At 42.2% G+C, this 22054-nt stretch overlaps 1 protein-coding gene across 1 annotated transcript in view; it reads left to right on the top strand.

The window, feature by feature from the left end:
- The window catches only part of LOC111227009 (cyclin-dependent kinase 14), a 246640-nt gene that overhangs the window by 5550 nt on the left and 219036 nt on the right, over positions 1-22054 (top strand). Inside the window, exon 2 of the mRNA XM_022752355.1 lies at positions 13400-13431. Coding sequence (XP_022608076.1) covers positions 13400-13431 — 32 coding nt within the window. The remainder of the gene's footprint in view (positions 1-13399; positions 13432-22054) is intronic.

The following is a 22054-nucleotide window of genomic DNA, read 5'->3' as shown; positions in this document are numbered from 1 at the left end:
TAACACATTGGGTAAAGTTATGTTTCTGCAACTTTGATTAAAAGTGAGAGATGCAGTATGAAGCAGTAAATAGGTTTTAAAGGGGACCTATTATGCTTTTCTGAGTTTTTCCTCACTTATAGTGTGTTATATAGGTTTTTGTGCATGTAAATGGTCTCCAGAGTCACAAGGATCAAAGTTGAGTAGATCAAAGGGAGTAACTCTGTAAGGGTAAAAACCCAATTTTTTCTTTTGTATGAAACAGACATTACTTACTGGTCCTATTGATGTCAATACTTCTCTTGGTGCTGTCCACCTGCAAGCTTGGCATGCCCCCACACAGGGCACAGCACATAACTACTTATGGTGAAGAGGTTTCATTAGTTTTGTAGCCATGCCGAAAAGACAGTTCTTAATTTCCTGCAGAAATATATTTCATCTTTCCACGGTTCTCCACTGCTCCAAACAGTATAATTTGAGCTCGCACTTCAAGGAGGACTGCTCAGAAACCACGCATAGTTAGACGTTTCATTTTCACAACGGTTATTTCTGTAGTTCACACTTGATGTGGCCGAACAGGGGACTCAGGCTCACAGCCTGTCGGTCTGCATTGTTATTGTGGATGTTTAACCGAGTTACACATCCTGATTGCGACCTGATCACGTTAGTAAGAAGCAGCATAGCAAAGATATAAATGCTTAAATGTTTTTCAGTGTTGACATGCTGTACCTATTGAGCTCGGATAAATTATCCACAGTTTAACCGCTGAGTTCATTTTTCAATACCTATGCTCACTAACGTTAAATTCATTCAGATTTACCGGCATCGTAAACCAGCAGGAGATGAAGCGATGCAGACTCCCTACCTGTGGACTGTCTGTCTGTTCCTCCATTACATTTAATTCCTTTTGTCTGGATGTGTCCACACATAAAAAAATCAAAAGGGTTTCTTATAAAAGTATTCCAAGTTATGAATATTGTCATCCAAAGTTTGTTTACACAAGACGTGCAGAACATGTCGTTGCCATGGTAGCTAATGGTAAGCTGTCCAATCAGAGCACACTGGGCTCCAGCTCCAGAGGGAGGAGGGGGGCCTTAAAGAGCTCTGAGCTCTAACAGAGCGTTTCAAACAGAGGGTGAAGAAAATACAGAATAAAATGTACAGCAGAAGAAAACTAATGTCTTTTCAGAGCATTAAATCATGTTTTCAAAACATATTTTAATTCATATCATGCAAAAAGTCACATGTAATGAGCATGTTGTGGTCAAAAGACAGAGTCGTGGCAGCACAAAACATACACAATTATACCATGGTATGCTTTTCTCTAATGTGAATATGTCCTAAGGCCAGGAACACAGTGGATGCGTCACAGCTGCGGAACGTCTTGGTTTTCATTTCAGCGCACGTTAACAGGTTAGAGTGGACACACTGCCTGCCTGACACATGCTTTAGACACGGAATCTCTAGATCACGTGATGCAACCGCAATGCACGAGCTAGCACGAGCCACATGCAGCTGCTAAAATGGTAAAAAAAAAAAAAATTATGTCTGTGACATATTCTGATTCAGCCTTGACATATATAATATATATAAACTATAGTAGAAGGTGTCATTTTTATGTAATGTTGCTGGTATTATGTCAGTATGACATCAACAGGTCTTTCCTTTTTCTATTTTTGCTGGGAGACATGCGTGTCAAGTGTGAAAAATAGGCGAGATGCCGAATCTGTACATCACACGACGCAGCTGTGAGACGCGTCACCAGGCAGTGTGCTCTAATCTGTTAACATGGCCGCTGGAATGAAAAGCAAGACGTCCCACAGCCGCCACGCTCCTGTACTGTTGGTCACACAAAACAAACACTGAGTCAACTTGTTGAAGTTGATATCCAAAATTTATACCAAATTATATTATTGACTTTTATGTTTCAGGTGTTTTCTTTGTTGATATTGTGAATATTGTGAAAAATATATCTGGAAATTTTGCAATATTCGATACTTTTGAATATTGGCCCATTTTGAATTTAAATAAATTTCCCCAAAATGTATATTTCCCATGGTACCTGTTTTTTAAAATTAATACTTTGGGTCTTTGGGGAATGTGTGTGTACTTAGTGTCTGAAGATAAGGAGGCAGCAGTTTAACGGCTCAGTGACTGGGCTGACAATGCTTCCCAACACCCACTTGAATAAGTCATTTCACTGAGACGCAGCCCCCAGAGCACTCTTTCTTTCAGCCGTCTGCACAACCTTTCTCATTAGATAACATAATCATCATTAAGAATATTAATAGCTGAAAAATTATTATTTAGCTCTTAATAATACTCTGCAGAAGCTTCTTGGACTATGAGAGAGATTTAGAAATCAAAGCTGCAGAAATAAAGTGTCAAGCAGGATGCAGCATTGTTTATTAGAATATTATTTATATGTTATAATATGTCCACTGCAACATTGTCATCCCCTGCAATTAATGTGAGGATCACAGTGCATTGTCAGTGTGGATTCAGAAATAACAAACACTTAAATAGGTTTTTATACTCTAGTAGCGTGGGACATCTTTTGCAATTCAGATTTTTACTGTGTGCTCTCCTTACAATAAAACATTGGATGCAGCATATTATACATTAAGAAGTCGTAAAGGTCACTGGCTATTTTATGGGAGATCATTACACACCAGTGTCGGCTGCTGGTCTTATAAGGAGGGGAAGCTCATTTTCGGCCTACATCATAAAATGTGTCCGTTTATTTATATGTAAATTCGCAGAGTGACAAAAGAGAGTCGCCAAACACAACGCTAGTCGTTTTTAACAAAGACAAAGTCGCTGAGGATCAGTAACGTCTCCAGATCAACTCCAAACAATGGAATGAAAAACTTGAAAAATGCTCCGGTGGATGCTTATACTTCAAGATCGCTGATTCGCTCATTTCGCTGTCAATCAAAAAGGGACTCAGCCTCAGACAGATCATCCAATCATCATGCAGAAGCCGAGTGTCCGGGCCAGCCCACTGCCCCATAGACCCCCAGAGATGCTGAGCGTCCGATGGGCGGGACAAAGCCCAGCATTTATCCAATGACCGTCTAGTTTCGCTGCAGTGGAACAACCCACTCTATGCTTCCCCACTGAAGTCAGTAGATGCTCGGCGTCTACACTGTGTAAAGCACTGTGGCGCTGCGGGGATGAATGAGAAGGAAGTCGTGTCGGTTACCTGTGATAAGTAGCTGATTCTGAACAAAAGATGAACGTGTTCTAGCGCATATTTAGTCAATGAAATGTACACACAACAGTACATATTTGACCACTTATTTTGTTGACATTTTAGGGGAAGCTGAGCTTCCCTTGCAGTCTTAGAGCAATCGCCACTGTTACACACCTTTTAGCGGGAAAAAATCCTAATAACAGATAATTAATGGAGATGATTATAAGGAACATGATTTTAGAATAGCTTTGTTAATGGCCTGAAACTACTAGAGATTGGCATCAAGTCTCGGGTTAATACATTCAGCATGACCGCTACAGCTTATGCTTGGTACATTTTTGTACCTTCTTGTCTGTACCTCTAAAAGAACTATTCTGTACCCCTAGTTACAAAAATGTACCTTTATGTCCTGCTACTAAAATATACCCACTGGAAAGGTACAGAATTGGTACCTTATTTTTTTCTTTTAAGGTTTTTTTTGTTGCCAGTTTTACCTTTATTTTGTTAGGTGCAGTGAGAGAGAGACAGGAAGGTCAGGGAGAGAGAGAGGGAATGACATGCACCAAAGGGCTGTGGGCCGGACTCAAACACATGGCTGCTGCGGTCAGGACTTAAACCATGTGGTACGTGTTCTCCCAGGTGAGCCACTGAGGCATCCCCATGATTCATACCATATGAGTTGCAGTTGAAGCGACATGTCATTTTGTACCTTTATGAGGCAAAAACATTCCCCTTAATTCAGAGACAAAATCACTAATAGTTATTGACCACCATTTATTTTAAAAAACTGACAATTAGTTTACATCTTTTAACAAAATCAACATTTTATATGTAAACTAATCCATTTTCAGTGCATGTCACTGTATTTTTTTGATAAAACTGAACTGTCCTTAAAAAAAGTTCCAGCACAATGACAAAAAGTATAGCTTTTCAAAATTAAGCTGGAGCATGAGACTTAAGGTGTCACAACTGAACTAGGAAGTGAACCCAAATGCACGACTCAGAGACAAAGTACAAATTAATAATATTTTAATAATAAAGTAGCAAAAGAAAGTCACTCTAACAGAGGAATATATGTACAAAGTATCCAAATGAAAATCACTCTTTGGAGGAAAACCAAAAACTTCAGGACACAAGGAAAAGACAAAGTATCAAAGGAATGTACAGAAAGGCTATGGCAAAACATAGTATTGAATTCAAAAACCTGGCGTGGGAAACGTGGCTGGCGTGGTTCTCTGGTAACATGACAAGACGAACTGGCATAGGACAAAGGGAAACGCAGACTATATACACACACACATGGTAATGGGAAACAGGTGGAAACAATCAGGACGGGGCAGACAATCAGACAAGTGGGAAACACACAAGGGAAGGAGGAAGTTACCTGAAACGAGAGGAGAGTTAGGTTTTCAAAATAAAACAGGAAGTCACAAGACAGACAAAACTAAACATAACTTAATGTCTTTTCATGGACATGACAGTACCCCCCCTCTAGGGATAGCTCCTGACGGACCAGACAACTGAGGGTGACGATTGTAAAAGTTTGCGATGAGGCCAGGGTCCACAATGAAGCTTGCAGGGACCCACTGTCGTTCCTCCGGACCGTAGCCCTCCCAGTCCACCAGGAATTGTCTTCCGCGACCCCTGTTGCGCACATCCAGAAGGGCCTTCACGGAGTAGCTGGACCACCCTCGACCATCCGGTGTGGCGGAGGGGGCACGGCAGCAGGAACCAGGGGACTCTCTTTGACGTGTTTCACCCGGTTGATGTGGAAGGTGGGATGGACTCTCAGAGACCGGGGCAGATGCAGATGAACTGAAGAGGGACCAATGACCTTGGACCCCGGATATGGACCCACAAACCGAGGAGCCAATTTCCTGGAGGTGACATGGAGAGGCAAGTCCCGCGTAGAGAGCCAGACCTTCTGGCCAGGCTTGTACACCGGAGCAGGTCGGCACCTCTGATCTGCAGCCTTCTTCATGCGGTCCACACTGCGTAGGAGAACCTTGTGGGCGGCTGCCCAGATGCGGTGGCAATGCCGGACCATGGTGTGGGCCGATGGCATGGTGATCTCCTTTTCTACCTCCGAGAAGGCAGGGGGCTGGTAGCCGAACACACACTGGAATGGTGACATTCCAGTGGCCGAGGTGAGGAGCGAGTTGTGGGCATATTCCACCCACACCAGATTCTTACTGCACGAAGCCGGGTTCTGCAACACCAGGCATCGAAGACATGTCTCCTACTCCTGGTTGAGATGTTCCGTCTTGCCGTTTGATTCCGAATGGTACCCAGAGGTGAGGCTGACGGTGGCTCCGATGAGCTTGCAGAATTCCTTCCAGAATTTGGACATGAACTGGGGCCCCCGATCTGAAACAATATCCTTAGGAAAGCCATGGATACGAAACACGAGTCATCATAATTTCAGCAGTTTCTTTGGCAGATGGCAACTTGGGCAAGGCAATGAAATGAGTCATCTTAGAAAATCGGTCCACCATTGTGAGGACAGTGGTGTTACCTTCAGAGACCGGGAGCCCCGTGACAAAGTCCAGGGAGATCTTAGCCCAGGGACGAGTGGAACAGGGAGTGACTGCAGCAATCCCATCTGGGCTCTGGAGGAGGACTCGTTGCGGGCACAGATGGTGCACGCCCCCACATACTCCCGAACCTCTCGCTCCATGGAGGGCCACCAAAACCTCTGGGAAATGGCATGCATAGTTCTTTTCACTCCTGGATGACAGGTGAGTAGTGAGGTATGAGCCTATTGGATCACCTGTGGATGCATATCGACAGGGACAAACAAGCTTCACTGGACAACCACTAGGTGTTGGATTCTCACCATTCGCTCGCTTCACCTCAGATTCTATTTGCCAAGTCACCGCTCCTACCACACGGTTCAGTGGTAGGATGGGCTCAGGTTTCTTGGCAGTAGGCTTGGGGTCAAACAGACGGGACAAGGCGTCGGGCTTGGTGTTCCGCGACCCCAGCCAGTAAGACAACACAAAATCAAAACGGTTAAAAAACAATGTCCATCTGGCTTGACGTGAGTTCAGTCTTTTGACTTTGCGAATGTATTCAAGATTCTTGTGATCAGTCCATACAATGAAAGGATGCTGCGCACCCTCTAACCAGTGTCTCCATTCCTCTAGAGCAATTTTGACTGCCAACAACTCACAGTTCCCAACATCGTAGTTCCTTTCAGCCGGCGAAAGCTTCCTTGACAGGAAGGCACAGGGATGAAGCTTGTTGTCCTTATCGGAGTGCTGGGAGAGTACTGCTCCCACCCCATTATTGGAGGCATCCACCTCCACCACGAATTGCTGGCTGGGATTAGGAACCGTGAGCATGGGGGCAGTAGTGAACCGGAAGGCCTCCTCAGCTTGAGAGGACCACAGGAAAGGAGTCAGTGGAGATGTGAGTGCATGGAGAGGTGCAACTATGGCACTGCAGCTTCTGATAAACCGTCTGCAAAAGTTAGCAAATCCTAAGAATTGCTGAACCTTCTTATGGCTATCAGGTGTAGGCCACTGAGCCACAGCGCTAACTTTTGCCGGATCCATTTGAATCTTTCCAGGGGCTGTGATGAAGCCAAGGAAAGACACGGTGTTGGCATGAAACTCACTCTTTTCAGCTTTAACATACAATTCGTTCTCCAGCAACCGCTGGAGAACCTGACGCACATGACAAATGTGAGAGTCTGAGTCCTGGGAAAAGATCAAGATGTCGTCTAAGTAGTGTTGGGACTCATCATTCAAGAGACCAGATGTTTCTGTGCTCCATTGGACAAAGAAACTCACACTCCACAGTTCCTCACCGTTCACACCTGGGGACGACCCTTCCCCCCACAGACCTTACTGGCCAGCCAGTGTGGGTCAGCGTGTGACATGTGACCCCCAAGGGTGTCACCAAACAAAACCACATCTATGGCCCTCTTCTCTTGCTCTTCTTTCTTGGCTTGCTCTGGAGAGCAGCTTCTGCTCTCGACTCTTCAAAGGGCAACAAGGCCCCAGCCCAGGTCAGCCCTGCTACCTGAGAAACCAGCTCTCTCGCCCAGCCTGCTCACAGCAGCCTGCAACACTCTTCTCCTGAACAGCAGCGACCTGCTTCAGATTAACTGAGAGTGAACCAAATTCTCTTCAGAATCAGCAGCTACAACACAAGGCCAGCTGATTTTCCAAGCAACAGGAGTCATAGCAGAGTTAGCGGGGAACAGCTAACTCTGCAAGGAGAACAAAGGAGATAACAGCAAAGCAACACAGCCAGACAGGACTTTACTCCACCAGGAAGCCTCCCAACTCACTGGACTTTACAACAACACTGGAAAGGACCTCTTTGTTGGTTCCAAGGACTGGGTAACATTAACTGACTGGGCCTAACCTTTCCCAGCACAGCATAGCACAGCACAGCATAGCTAAGCAGCAGAAGTACATTAACTTTGTTAATGTACTTGTTGATTGATGTCTGGTTGTTGTGATGTTTGCTTAGGTTGTGGTCAGTAATACAGTTAATCAGGTACACGTATGTTCACACACATAGTAGTACGTCTCAGTTCTAGAACCTGCATGAAACTAACCTCCTCCCTCTAACCTGGTACCTTTGGATTATATGAGCTAGGCTAACAAAGAAACTCACACCTTCCCTCTCACACACCCCAGGTGGTCTCAGCGGCCATTTTGAGTAGTTTCTTTGTTTACCGCCATCTTGTGTAGTCTTCTTTGTTCAGGTCATGTGGTCACAGTGATCACTTTGAATCCGCCATCTTGCCTTTGTCTGTGTCCCCACAGACACACACACATACACCTACACACACACATACACACACCTGTATATACTAGATTAGACATTGTGTTTTACTCTGCTCCATTGTAAATAAATGCCTTTAAGTATAACTACTGGTGTGTTTAATGTTGCACAAGCGTGAATATTGCCAACCTCTACTTGGTAGAATTCCAATCCTTCAACTTTAACTTACTGTTGATATGGTAATTTGGTTATAGTTAGTAAACTAATGGTTAATCAGAGTTCCAGGTTAATGGTAATAAATTGAGACTAAAACCATATTGGCTATTTTGCCTATTAGTTTAGGCTGGTGCCCCGAGGACTTTAATTCATTTTAAAGTTGTTATTTACTATTAATATTTTTAATGTTAATATTTTCTTAATTTATGATAGCCAATATATTGATAGACAACCGAAATCCAACATATTTGGTGTCCAGCTCATGAGGTAGAACTCAGACCCAACAGTAGACATACACAAAGTGGTTCAGAAAGTCTCTAAGTACATCATTGATCATGGCTTGGAAAACAGCGGGGGCGTTAGTCAACCCAAATGGCATGACCAGGTATTCATAGTGACCCCTGTGTGTGTTAAAGCCTGTCTTCCATTCATCCCCCTCTCTGATTCTAACCAGGTGATAGGCGTTTCTCAGGTCTAGTTTGGTGAAGATCTTGGCCTGCTGAAGCTGATCGAAGGCTGATGACATGAGTGGCAGAGGGTACCGATTTTAACAGTGATGTCATTAAGTGGCCCATAGTCAATGCATGGCCGGAGAGAACCATCTTTTTTCCCCACAAAAAAGAACCCTGCCCCAGCAGGAGATGAAGAGGGACGAATAAGGCCAGCCTTTAAGGAAGATTCATGTATTCAGTCATGGCCTTCTCCTCAGGACCAGAGATAGAATACAGTCTACCCTTAGGAATAGGGGCCCCTGGGATCAGGTCAATGGGACAATCGTACGGCCTGTGAGGAGGAAGGGAAGTAGCCTTACTCTTGCTAAACACCTCACCCAGATCATGGTAACATCTAGGAACTGAAGTCAGGTCGGGAGGTTCAGAGTCTGTGTCCAGATTAACAGAGATAGCATTAACAGTTTTCACATTTGGGTCATAACTTTGCTTTAAACACTTGTGTTTATAACTCTCAACCCAGTTCAAAACCCTCCCAGTACTCCAGTCAATGTGCGGGTTATGTTCTTTCAACCATGGGAACCCCGGAATAAGAGAGTGCTGTGTAGAATCATACAAATGAAAGTACATGAGTTCATCGTGATCACCAATAATTACTGTTAGTGGCTCAGTCTTGTGAGTCACCCGGAATATCAAACTCCTATCCAGAGCCCTGGCCTCTATTGGCTGGGATAATTGTTCTGCTTTCAATTTAAGTCTTTTGGCAAAACTCCAGTCCATGAGGCTCTCATCAGCCCCTGAGTCAATGAGTGCCCCAAGCCCAACCGTGGTGTCACGATGCTTTACCTTAATCTCTGTTAAGGCTCGAGAAGGGAACTCAGCGAACGAGAAACGGCTCACCAGTACCCTCCTGTCTATTGGCGAGCCCGCTCTTTTTGCTGGACATGCCACAAGGAGATGACCTTGCTGCCCGCAATAGGAGCACCTGACTTCCTACAGACGACGATGACGCTCCTCTGGGGACAATTTGGCTCCTCCCGGCTGTATTGGCTCCTCCACCTCGGAGGAGGAGGAGGCCTTCCTCCGTGGAATCGGTGATGGTGAGCATGAGGAACTCCGCCGACCGGGGGTAGTAACCGCAGCGCGGTCCTGATAGCGACCAGCTGATGACACTGTTTGGCTTCGTTGACGCTCCTGCAAACGGTTGTCGGTTCTTATGGCCAGGGTTATCAAGGAGTCCAGGTCAGACGTAGATCCAGGGGCACTAACAGGTCCTGAATCTGGTCAGAGAGGCCCTTAAGAAAGATATCGTAAAGGGCCGTGGCATTCCCTCCACTGTCCGTGGCTAGGGTCCGAACGTGGATGGAATAATCACAGACAGAGTCCATACCTTGTTTGATAGTGCTCAACTCATGTGCTTTCTCTTGGTCGGACGAGAGGGGATCAAAAGCCCTCCTCAGGGCCTGTTTGAATTCATCAAGAGATCCACAGATCCATGAATCATGGGACCACTCAGCCGTAGCCCACGCCCTTGCCCTCCCGGTGAGATGGGAAATCATAAATGCCACTTTGGACCGTTCTGTAGGAAAGTCTGATGGCATGTGTTCATAATGCATCTCACAGTCAACGATGAAAGGTCGGCATTCACCAGACTCACCGGAAAACTTTTCTGGTGGGGAGAGGTGAGGAGCCACGGCCCGGAGAGCCGGGACCGCTGAGGTTTCTGCAGCTGGCAAAGATGACGGGGCTACTGCGTCAGGAGAGGTCGGATTCTTCGTGAGGTGAGAAAGAACTTGATGGACTTGGGCTGCCAAGAGGTTCACTTGGGTGGTTATGGCTGCTTTGAAATACTCCTGACAGTATACCAGCTCCTTCACTCCACTATGCAGAGAGGACATCTCCTCCTCCTGCTGACTTAGGCGGGTGTCTTGGGAGCAAAAGGCTGCTGTCAATCGATCTGAGTCGGCTGGGTTCATGCTAGCCAGTTTGTACTGTCACAACTGAACTAGGAAGTGAACCCAAATGCACGACTCAGAGACAAAGTACAAATTAATAATATTTTAATAATAAAGTAGCAAAAGAAAGTCACTCTAACAGAGGAATATACTGTATGTACAAAATATCAAAATGAAAATCGTTCTTTGGAGGAAAACCAAAAACTTCAAGGCTATGGCAAAACGTAGTATCGAATTCAAAAACCTGGCGTGGGAAACGTGGCTGGCGTGGTTCTCTGGTAACATGACAAGATGAACTGGCACAGGACAAAGGGAAATGCAGACTATATACACACACACAGTAATGGGAAACAGGTGGAAACAATCAGGATGGGGCAGACAATCAGACAAGTGGGAAACACACAAGGGAAGGAGGAAGTTACCTGAAACGAGAGGAGAGTTAGGTTTTCAAAATAAAACAGAAAGTCACGAGACAGACAAAACTAAACATAACCTAATGTCTTTTCATGGACATGACATAAGGAGACATTCTCCAATCACTGAGTGCAACCAAGCAAAATTTAATTTCGTTTTCAGACACAAAACGGGAACAAAGTTCAGTAAAAGTGCACTTACGAAATATAAATTCATAATTCACATACATAATTCAGTCTTTTAATGCTGGCTTTGTAAGCCTGCCTCATAACCCTACGACATTATTAAAACCATTACAACAATGTAAAGACTAGCTGAAATCAGTAAAATGCACACCCAGCTGTGTTGTTAATGAAGCTGATAAACTTATTCAAAGACCAAGACTTGAATGGAAATTGCTGCCTGTTTTATTACAACAAACCCAACTCTTCTTAATCACTGATTTGCAGCATCATCTGCCTGAACCTTCATCTTCTTAAAAGTACAACTATGTACCCTTTGCTGTCAGCAATGATTTTGTACCTTTAAAATTCAACAAAGGTTCACAGTTATCCCCCTAAGGACTATTTCAGTACTTTACAGGGTACCTTTCTGAAAAATTTACTATGCGTACAAAAATGATACCCCTTTTTCTCTGTGTGTGCTATCTCAAGCTTCCTGTCAAAAAGCTGCAGGCAAGCCCCTCCCCTGCAGAGGCAAATAGTGCCTGTACAGCAGCATCTCTTCTCTGGGTCCCTGAGATGTGCAAGACGAGGGTCACGTGACATACAGGGGAAACTGTTGTAACACTAGTGCTAGCAAGCCTCTCCAGTGGCTTTGATAACCAGTATAAGTAACATTAGTAGAATTAATATGGTTAGCCTTGGTTGTCTGTTGTTCGAGTATCCTGCATTACATTCCCTTGACCTGGGACGTGACATGTTTGTTGACAGGTCTGCAGCTCCACGTCTCATTTGCATATTGAGATCTGATCACAGTCATGGCAGAATCAAGACAAAGATGAAACTTATTAATACCAAATGTAAAAGCCTGTGATCAGATCATTATCCAGATACAGATCACATGTAAGGGTAAAAGTGGGATCACTGTCAGGTCATTATCATCTAAGTACTGGCTGTAATCAGTATTTTTATTTGTCTGGGTTTGTTTGGGATCATATACCTACCAAAGTACAACACTTCCTTGTTGCAACATATGCATACTCTGGAAGAAGAGATTTTTGAGAGAGAGACAGAAAGGGATGGTAAAAACTTTATGGATTATCTGACTATGAGTCGATAGCCCACCGATGTGGCAGGACTTCTCCCGGTGTCTCTGATGGCCAGTCCGACTATTACAGACAGCTCTGTTGTCAATGTGTTTGTGAGAGAAAGAGAGAGGGAGGGGAGGGGCTCAGCGAATCAATGTGAATTTATTTGAAATTAGGGCAACAATATGCAAAAAAAATCATATTGTGACATTGCAGTTGTGTGAATGGTCTGGGTGAATGGTCATTTTTTATTTAATTTTCACTGAAAAAAAAAAGATGATAATTTGATATTTGTTGGGTCTTGAAGAATCTCTGTAGCTCCACATGCTTTATTTATAGTCTGTTTTAAAACATTTTACCTTTATCAAAAAACTGCAGTTCCTGCAATTTGGATATTGCACTTGGCCCTGTTTTGTCATTTCAATAATGTTTTGTTTATTGTTCAACCCTATTTGAAATAGTAAAATTTTAAATCAATAAATCAATATGTGGTGCTCAATCTTGATATTGTGGTGAGCCGCCACAAATAAATCAATGTATGGGAAACACTGTTCTTAAAAAATGACAAAAAATATTAATCAATTATCAAAATAGTTGCTAATTAATTTTCTGCCGGTTGACTAATTTATTACTATTATAAGTCATTACAGCTCTAATATTCATCAAAATAAATTTTCATCTAGATAGTGTGGAAACAGCATCTGTGATAAAGTATTCTTAAATCAAGGTCAACAGGTTTTTTTTCTATGTTGAAGGCTTTTCACAACCATTATATGTTGAGGCTGTGATCTCAGGAGGTTGAGTGTATGCAGACATGATATCATTCTGTAAATACCACCCAAATGTGAGCCGCCTGAATCCATGGAGGATTAACTAACTGTGACATCACAGGTTAAACAGTGTAGAAAGTTCTTGACATGAAATATGATAAAATGAGCTGTCTCTCTCTCTCTCTCTCTCTCTCTCTCATACCCCCTCCTAATGAAACTCCATGAGAAAAGTGAGTTGTCACCAGCTCAAACCAAACCAAGGCCCGCACCGCTTTAATGAGCACAGAATGAATTCCTGACAAATTTCGGCACATTGACAAGGTTGCGTGCAGAGCTGCATCTCAACCATTAGACTTTTTTTAAATTTTGTTTATTCTTGAAAAGAAGACAATATAGCCAGTGCCTGACTCTCTCTCCCTTTCTCTTTGCAGCTTTCAAGAAGGAGGACAGTGGCTTTGATGAGGTAGGTTGAATATTAGTTTTTAATATTAATAATAATGTTGTATAATTAATTAAAATATTAATTAATGTTTGGGAGCTCTTGATATCACTGGCCTTGAGGCCTGCACCACGTAGTAGTTCCCGCTAAAATTATTTATCAAGGTCTTGTTGGCCAGATGTTGTCAGAACAGTCTGCATTGCTGTTTTTTTTTGGATGTGGATCCTGCTATAACTTGGTGCATATGGTGTGTAATTCATTAATGTATTCATGTGTGGAGCATACTGGTTTTCCCTCTCATCTCAGAGATGTCCCTCAGGGTTAGTCACCATCACAGTGTTCCTCTGGCCTGCCAAATGAGACATCAGCACATGCACCAGACACATTCCCTCTGTGTGAGAATACCAATGGCTTCAGACTTGTGCTCAAGTGACTGAGTCTCCTTTTTCACATTTTGTGTACATTTTTGTCCATTGTTAATCCATTACAGTCCTCATGTTTCTGCTGTTCTATATGATGCAGGTTCAGTCTTAAAAATGCCCCCACTCCCCTGCCACATTCTGAGGGTATAAATCAAATTGAATGTATTGTTTGTTGTGTAAAGGAGACAGGTGGATGTTATATCAAGAACATTTAAATAAATGTGTTTCTAGTTGGAAACCTTTATACTCCAGGCAGTGCATCCGCAGTATAGCGATGTGAGATTAATTGCATCTGCTGTACAAATGAATATAATAGTATTTGTGCTCATTTGCTATAGGGGAAAAATGTGGGGAAAATGTAGGAATATTTGGGATGAGGCACGTGATATTGCATTCATAGTAGGGGTGGGCGATCTGGCCAAAAGATCATATGATGATCTTTTTGGTGTAGAATCACAGTCAACAATCTGCATCCTGTTTCCTCTATGGTTTTATTGTGAAAGTCCTGACTGGAAGTTGCTGCTTTGATGCTTCTTTCAGATGTTTGTCTGCTTGCCGTTACTCTGCTGTCTCCTGTTTACAAACTGTGTCACAACGACAACCATGTTATTTATGAGGTGCTACATGTAAGTGTCTTAATTTGAAAGTTCAGTCACTGCCTCAGCTTGCTGATTGCTCCACCGTGTTCACCAGCAGGTCTCTAACTGTACCTGTCTGGTGTTTGATGTTGAGCAGGTAGTGAGTTTATCAGAGCTTTTTTACTGAAAACAGTTACTTGCTGCTGGAAATGAGGTTGATTAGAGCTGTGAGGCTGAACCAATACAGATGAACGAACAGTACTGAACCAACAGTAAAGATGCAGGGTGTAAAACCAAAACAGTGTGCAGAAAGACACTAAAAAGCTCCACTGACTTGGGGGGAACTGCAGTTGGTGATAATTCTCTGAGAGTTTGCACATTGCATGTAATTATCTACAATAGTTAATATAAAAATATTGATTATTTAATTATATATAATAATAATTATATTTTCATTATCTCTCCAGCCACTGTGGGTCAAAGCCACTCACTCTATGCTTTTCAGAACATCTGGGAAGATTGATAAAAACTGATGTTAAAATCATGTAAACTTCAGCTTTGATACACATTACACGTTTTGTGTCATTTTCAGTTTCAGACTTTATAATGGGTGTGTATTGCATGGCCTGTCCAGAGTGGGAGAAGCTCTGGAACTCCTCTGAAAAATATTTTGTGAACTTGTCCTTACGGCCACATATTTCAGTCATCACACATCACGGCTTCCTCGATAGAAAAATTTGTCCTGTTTCATAGAATGTGTCTACCTTAACACAGAGACTTACAGAATTTGAACTTGAGCCTCAAAGCGATGGGAGTACCCTCCACCTCTTCCATTAACTGCAATACAATTTCAGGAGCTAATTTCCTGAGAAATGCATAAGTGACATTTTTTTGTAATTTGCTCCTGTGTCCACCTTTTTGGCTCTAGAAATGCCAAAATCAGATATGCAGTGCATGAAGATCATGGTTCAAATAGCAGTAGTTTGAGAAGCCCGCTAAGCCAAAATCACACCCAGATCTGAGTAAGCTCTGTGTTTTTCAGCTTTACACAGGCGTTTGAACCAGCTCGTTAAGAGACTCTTTGACCTCTTTGAAGTTGACAAACACAGACACACATAGACATACATACACACAGACATACACACAGGCAGAAAGCTGTTTACAAATTGGTGCTCATAGAGAGAGATTGAAGTTCAGACTGGACAGTACAACAGTAAATACAGCAGCAGACATATTGAATTTACTTTGAGCTTTGAGCTAAAGGAACTGTTCAACCATCATAGTAGCTCTCCCATAGACTGCAATACACACACACACCACCACCATCACCACCCCCACCCTTCACCCCCACCAGCCCATTTTTATCACTGAAGGAAGGCTAAATAACAGAAACACCTCTGTATAATGTAATATACACTACATCCTCCACAGTGATCAATTGAATCAACAACTGTCTGAAACTATTTTAATAATAAATTGCCAGCTGAGTATATTAGTTATTATCAGGTGTATGCTCAGGCTCCAAAGTGTCTAACAATTAATTGGTTGATTTCATTGCTGTTCTAACCTGGGAACTGATATAGCTGGTAACCTAAAGATGTTCTTTAATTTTATAGTTTCATCATCATTCATATTATTATATGGTTAACCCTCCCTCCCCATTTTCAAATGTAACGCAGTAATACTTTTACTCAGAAACATTTTAACTGACTTACTTTGTACTTTTATCTGAGAACATTTTTACACTGTGATTTACTTCTACTGATGTCTTTTCACTTATAGTAGTGGCCCGTTCACATGTTGATGTGCTGACGTCAGTGTGGTATCCCATCTCTAGTCAGTTTCGGTTACTGGTAAAGTTTATTGCTGCACTATCTGAACACAGTTAATGTTGCTGTTTTTTCATCACAATGTCTAACTAGCTGCTGTACATTTAAACTTACACTAGTTGTGCTCCAGCGCTTTCACTGTGCTGTTCAGATGTGCTAGTTACTTTAGCTTAGCAGCTTAGCAGTAGCTTCTCTTTCTCTCCCTCTCTCTTGCTGGCTTGGTGTGGTGTTGTTGTGACTTTAGTATAGGGGATTGTGATGTTTATTACATCTTCAGCGATGTCTGCTGTCTTACTTTAGGCACAGCTCCACTCGCTATTCGGAGCCAATTGCAAACTCTAACTGCCATCCCTGAAAATTTCCCTCAAAAAAAGTCAAACTCTTTTTAAATTCCACAATTCCCAACTTTAATTAACTATTTTATATTGAAAATGTAGAGTTTTTTTTATTTTTTCTATCACCCAGTTTTGGTCTCATTCTGATATCCTTTATGGTTTTTGAGGAAGTAATGTGAGTACCCTCAACCTCTCCCATTGATTGCAATACAAAGTGATTCTGATTGGCTAATTAGACTCAGTAATTCTTACCCCTTTAACTCAGGTATGAGAGCAACTCTAAGGCAAATCAACACAGTTTATTTTCGTGTACATGTGTGTGTGTGTTGATGTGTGGTTCTCTACGTGTGTGTACATGTCTTTCTATAATTGTGAGGACAATTTTGATTAAAAACCATGATTGTGAGGTCATTTTGGCCAGGTCAGTGTAGGGATAAGTCTCTACGACATGAATGAAACTGAAAGTAATGTCCTTTGTACAGACTGAAACGTGAGGAGTGAAGTACACTCACCAAGCAGCAGACAGATTCAAAATTTCTCCAGGAATTTTCTAGTTAATTTTAATGTCTATCTTCCCATTCTGGGAAAGTGCCTCTTTTGGACCCTACTGGACAACTGACAACTGTATATATCGACATATACTAACAGGCTCTGGGATGGATATATATTTATGTTCGGCCTATGCTCTGCCTCACGAGCCGGAAACCATATGTTGGACCTTTGGTTGTTTATCAATTTATTGGCTATCATACATTAAGAAAATATTAATATTAAAAACATTCATATTAAATAATAAGGGGTGTGTGTGTGTATGGGTGTGTGTCTGTGGGGGACACAGACAAAGGCAAGATGACCAATTCAAAATGGTCGCTGTGACCACATGGTCTGAACAAGGCCACAAGATGGCGGTAAACAAAGGAACCACCTTTTGTGTGGGGGAGGGATGGTGTGAGTGTCTTTGTTATCATGGCTCATGTAGTCTAAGGGTACCAGGTTAGAGGGAGAAGGTTAGCTACAGTACATGCATGTTGTAGAACTGAGACATACTACAGGTATGTTTGTGAACATACAAATACCCAATTAACTGTGTGACTAACCACAACCTAAGCAAATGTTACAACAAGACATTAACCAACATGTACATTATCAAAGGTTAAGAGTTCTGCTACTTAGCTGTGCTATGCTAGGTGAGGTTATACCCATTCAGTTAACATTACCCAGTCCTTGGAACAAAACAAAGAGGTCCTTTCCAGTATTGTTGAAGAGTCCAGTGAGTTGGGTGGCTTCCTGGTGGAGTGAAGTCCTGTCTGGCTGAGAAGGTTAGCTGGTTTCCTCTTTGTTCTTCTTACAGACTTAGCTGTTCCACACTAACTCTGCTGTGGTTCCTGTTGCTTGGAAAATCAGCTGGCACACTTTGTGTTGTAGCTGCTGGCACTGAAGTTAACTTGTTCACTCTGTGTTGAAAAGCAGAGTGAGGGAGAGACTGCTGTGAGCAGGCCTGCAGGAAAGCTGTTGTTCCAAGTAGCCTTGTGCTGACCTGGGGCTGGGACCCTGGTTGCTCCTCGAAGAGACGAGAGGAAGAAAGAAGCTGCTGCTCCTGAGCAGGCAAACGAGGGAAGAGAAAGAACAAATAAGGAGATATGGTTTTGTCCCTGGGGGTCACATGTCACACACTAACCAACACTAACTGGTCAGTGAGGTCACGGGGAAGGATTGACTCCAGGTGTGAACAGTGAGGAACTGTAGGGAAGTGAGATTTTGTCTGTAGAACAGAAGAAATGTTGTCTCCACCACCTTGAATGTCCCAACATTTATGTAACATATGTCTACAATGTAATTATACATACACAAGATAACATATTTCTAATAGATTTTACATATAATTTTTACATATAAGCTGTGTCTTATTTTATATACAGTATATATATATATATGCTTCATATATGGAAAATTAGAAAAAAATAGCCTATGTTCATATAATACATTTGCTTATGGGCAAGTCTTTGGTTCTAAATAACACTGAAAGAAATAAACCTTTAGCTATAACCAAAGTGTGCTTGTCGAGCTGTCCTTGACTAGCGCTCTGAGATCAGTTATGATACTGCACGCATTGCAGGCATGCGCAGACGTGTGTGGAAACTTCCGCATGAAGCTTAAGAGGCAGCAGCAGCAAGTAAAAAAACGAATTACACAATGCGATGTATGTGCACTTTCGGCTGTTCATGCTACAACTACAACAGCTATAACTCCTCAAGACTGAAGTTCCACCAAGTTCCTCCCCTGTGCTTCAACTACAGTCCAGACGATGAGCCAGGAAAGTTTATAAATGGTTAGGCAGGTAATTCAGTATTCTGCATTGTCATCGGAGTGTGCCATTGTTGCTCAATCATAAATATTTTTTGTTCAAAGTGATTTTTAGATATTTTACTTCGATACTGCACATTTGATATGTCTTAGTGTCAGCTCAGAAGAATAATCCTAAAACTTCTTAGCCAGGAAGGAGAAAGGTGAAGATGTCCAGGCAGAGAGCATCAAGATGCAGGAGAGAGACATTCCGAACAGGAAAGACAGGCAGCACAAAATGATGAGAAAGGACAGGCCCTGAGTTTAAGAGAGATTTGCTGCTGTTACTGTCATGAAAAGGTACGTTTTAGTCTGGTCAATATTTTTGATGTTGGTTTAGTAAACAGCTGAATCACACACTGAGTTAAATGATTCTCAAAATGGCTGCAGATTAACCCAAGTCAATGGACTCATTTACTGGTCTAAGTCAAGAAACATTTCTAACTGTAGACTATATTTTAATTGAGCATCAAACCACTAAGCAAGACAAATAATTACATTTTGAGGGAGATACCAGTACACTCAATATTTAAGAGTTAAATAATGATGATATGTTGGCTGTTATTTAGTTTTTTTAAAAATACATTTATAACATAAACAATGGTCTTTGATAAAGATTCCTGAATTTTTTTAAAAGGTGCTCTATGTAAGTTTTCTCTCCTCCTGGGAGTATGTGGTGGTGATGGGGATGCGTTTCCAAGACAACAGGTTAGAATCTTCTTCCTCCTCTCATGCTGAACTCAGGGCAGACTGGACACTACGGTCATTCAAAATGCAATGCAAAATAAGATAACTTTTTAAATAACATTGGTTTTGTTTTCCACCTCTGGAGACAGCTGTTGGTGAGTAAAGGAATGAAGTTTGATGCTGAACTCTGAACATTTTTTCTAGACTGGTAAATAACCAGTTGTTAATGCTTACATTAGCTATGTAGCTATAGCAAAAACTTACATATAGCACTGCACCTCACCTCAAACATAATATATTTGGTGGTACTGTAACGTGATGAAGCTAATTCTGACAGATAAACTGGCCCAGCCACTTTACTGGTTGAGCAGCAGTTCTGTGCTGTGTTGGCACTGATATCAAAAACTTACAAAACTATACAGAACACAAATGAATCAAATGTCAGAAAAAGTGGTAGATACAAACGCTAGATACAAAGATACAAACTCTGAAAAGTTGTGGTTCTAATTGGATATGCTTATTGTTACACCAACATTAGTGGCTGTTATTGTTGAGTGGTGAAGGAGACCACTTTCTAACTTCCCTGTTTTTCAGTTTTACTATTTCTGAGCAGCAGATGCTTTTATCAGAAGACGGAGCAGTATTAATAGTAATGACATCTCTGAAAAACAGCATTATGTACTTAAACCTCTAAGAAACCTGAAATATGCAGCACTGTTTTGTTTTAGCTCCATCTGATTTGTTGTGTCTCCTCCTCACCAGGAGGAGAGAGTGTTTGCATTGAAACTGCAGTTTCAGCTGTAGTGTGGTGGTGTGTGTAGATGGGGCGCTGAGGAATGAGGAAAGATTTTCCCATTAAGAGAACCAGTCTTTTATTGTTGTCGGCAAAGGCTCATGGGAGCTTAGATATCAAAGATGCCATATATATTTGGCAAAATTTCCTGTGCTTATTTAGATAAGAAGATAGCCCATGCTCTCATTCAGGACGGGACTTTTGTGGTGAAACAACGTGAAGCAGACCATTTCCAGAAGTCAGTGCAATGGGAATCAGCTTGGGCCATTTGCTATAAATGGGCCTTTCTGCTAAAGAAGAATTTAAAGAATCTTAGAGGGAAAAAGCCTCCTACAACATAATGTTTTTAAGAGACTGAATGATGGTGCACAGTGACAACATGTGAATATTTTGCAGGACATGATGGTGTATGTTCATGTGTTTGTGTGTCTGAGAGAAGCAGACAGAGATGGAGAGCTTATTTGCCACTGGTGCCTGTTGAACTGATTATCATTCATCATAGTGAATAGGAAAATATGCATCTGTTTAAACCATAAAGGTGGCTGATCAGACTCAGACCTCTGAGTCTACATTCAGACAGAAGGGGAGCAAAGTTTCTCATTGCTTTTCTTTCCTAGGTTTGATATTATAACATAAAATGTGCAGCTGGCTAATGACATTACAGTAGGTCAGTATATCCTCCGGTCTAAATGACGCAAGAGGTCATTGGTCTTTGGCTTCAGGAAGAGTGTTTCCTGAAGGAAACTTCTTAGACTTGATCTTGATTTTTGCAGATGGTTCTTTTTTTTCTATTTTTAATTAACCATTAAAAGTGATACAACTACTACTGGGCTTACTATTGACAGGGACTGGGAGAGGTGAGGTCTAATGTAGTCCTACTCACTGGATGCAGGCTGTAGGTATCCGCATGCTATTGGGTACTTATTTCAGGTGGCATTCTCCTCCTTTTCCTCTTCCTGTGTCTGTTACATTTTCAAAATCATTTTCAAAAAGTTTAGATGAAGATCTGGCTCATATGCAATCCCACAGTCGACATGTCTTTGCTGTTTTTTGAGGCGTTTTCTTTGCAGGGAATCACCCTTTTGAATGACAAAACAAGTTCCTCCTCCGACACTATTTTGCAGAGACACTGTCACTGTATCCTGGGCTCAGTGCGCCGAGAACAGTTGGTTTAAAGAAATTAGGGACAAGCAGAGCTTTTCTTCCCCTATAGCATTTACCATTCTGTACCATTCTCCAGCACTGGCATGGGGCTGTGGCGAGAGCTCTGGCTATGTGAGACGAGATGTAATGTAATGTCACAGTAAAAAACAAAAAACCAACTACAACTCACCCTACTGTTGAGGGTTATGGCAGCACCTCTTCTGTGGATGGCACATCAATCAACATTGGTCAGTGAAGTACCCACAGGAACTGAATGAATTTAGGGGGATGGAGTGGTGTGTAATGGGGGGATGATATTCTGACTTTACTGATCATGCACAAATACACAAAACAAAGTGGACTTGGATCAGTGAGGGTTGATTACATGTTGTGATTGGCCAGTGAGCACAGGCATATTGCAGCTTTGCACACTGTGAATGACAGGCACATAGAGAGGGACGGTAAACTGCTCTGAATGGTCCACAGATGTGGAATTTCTCTGATATCAAAGGCAAGA

Source organism: Seriola dumerili, unplaced genomic scaffold (genome assembly GCF_002260705.1).
Source record: "Seriola dumerili isolate Sdu_G_001 unplaced genomic scaffold, Sdu_1.0 BDQW01000017.1, whole genome shotgun sequence".
NCBI lineage: Eukaryota > Metazoa > Chordata > Actinopteri > Carangiformes > Carangidae > Seriola > Seriola dumerili.
The sequence above is the reverse complement of the archived record's forward strand: the minus strand, read 5'-3'. Positions and strand labels throughout refer to the sequence as shown.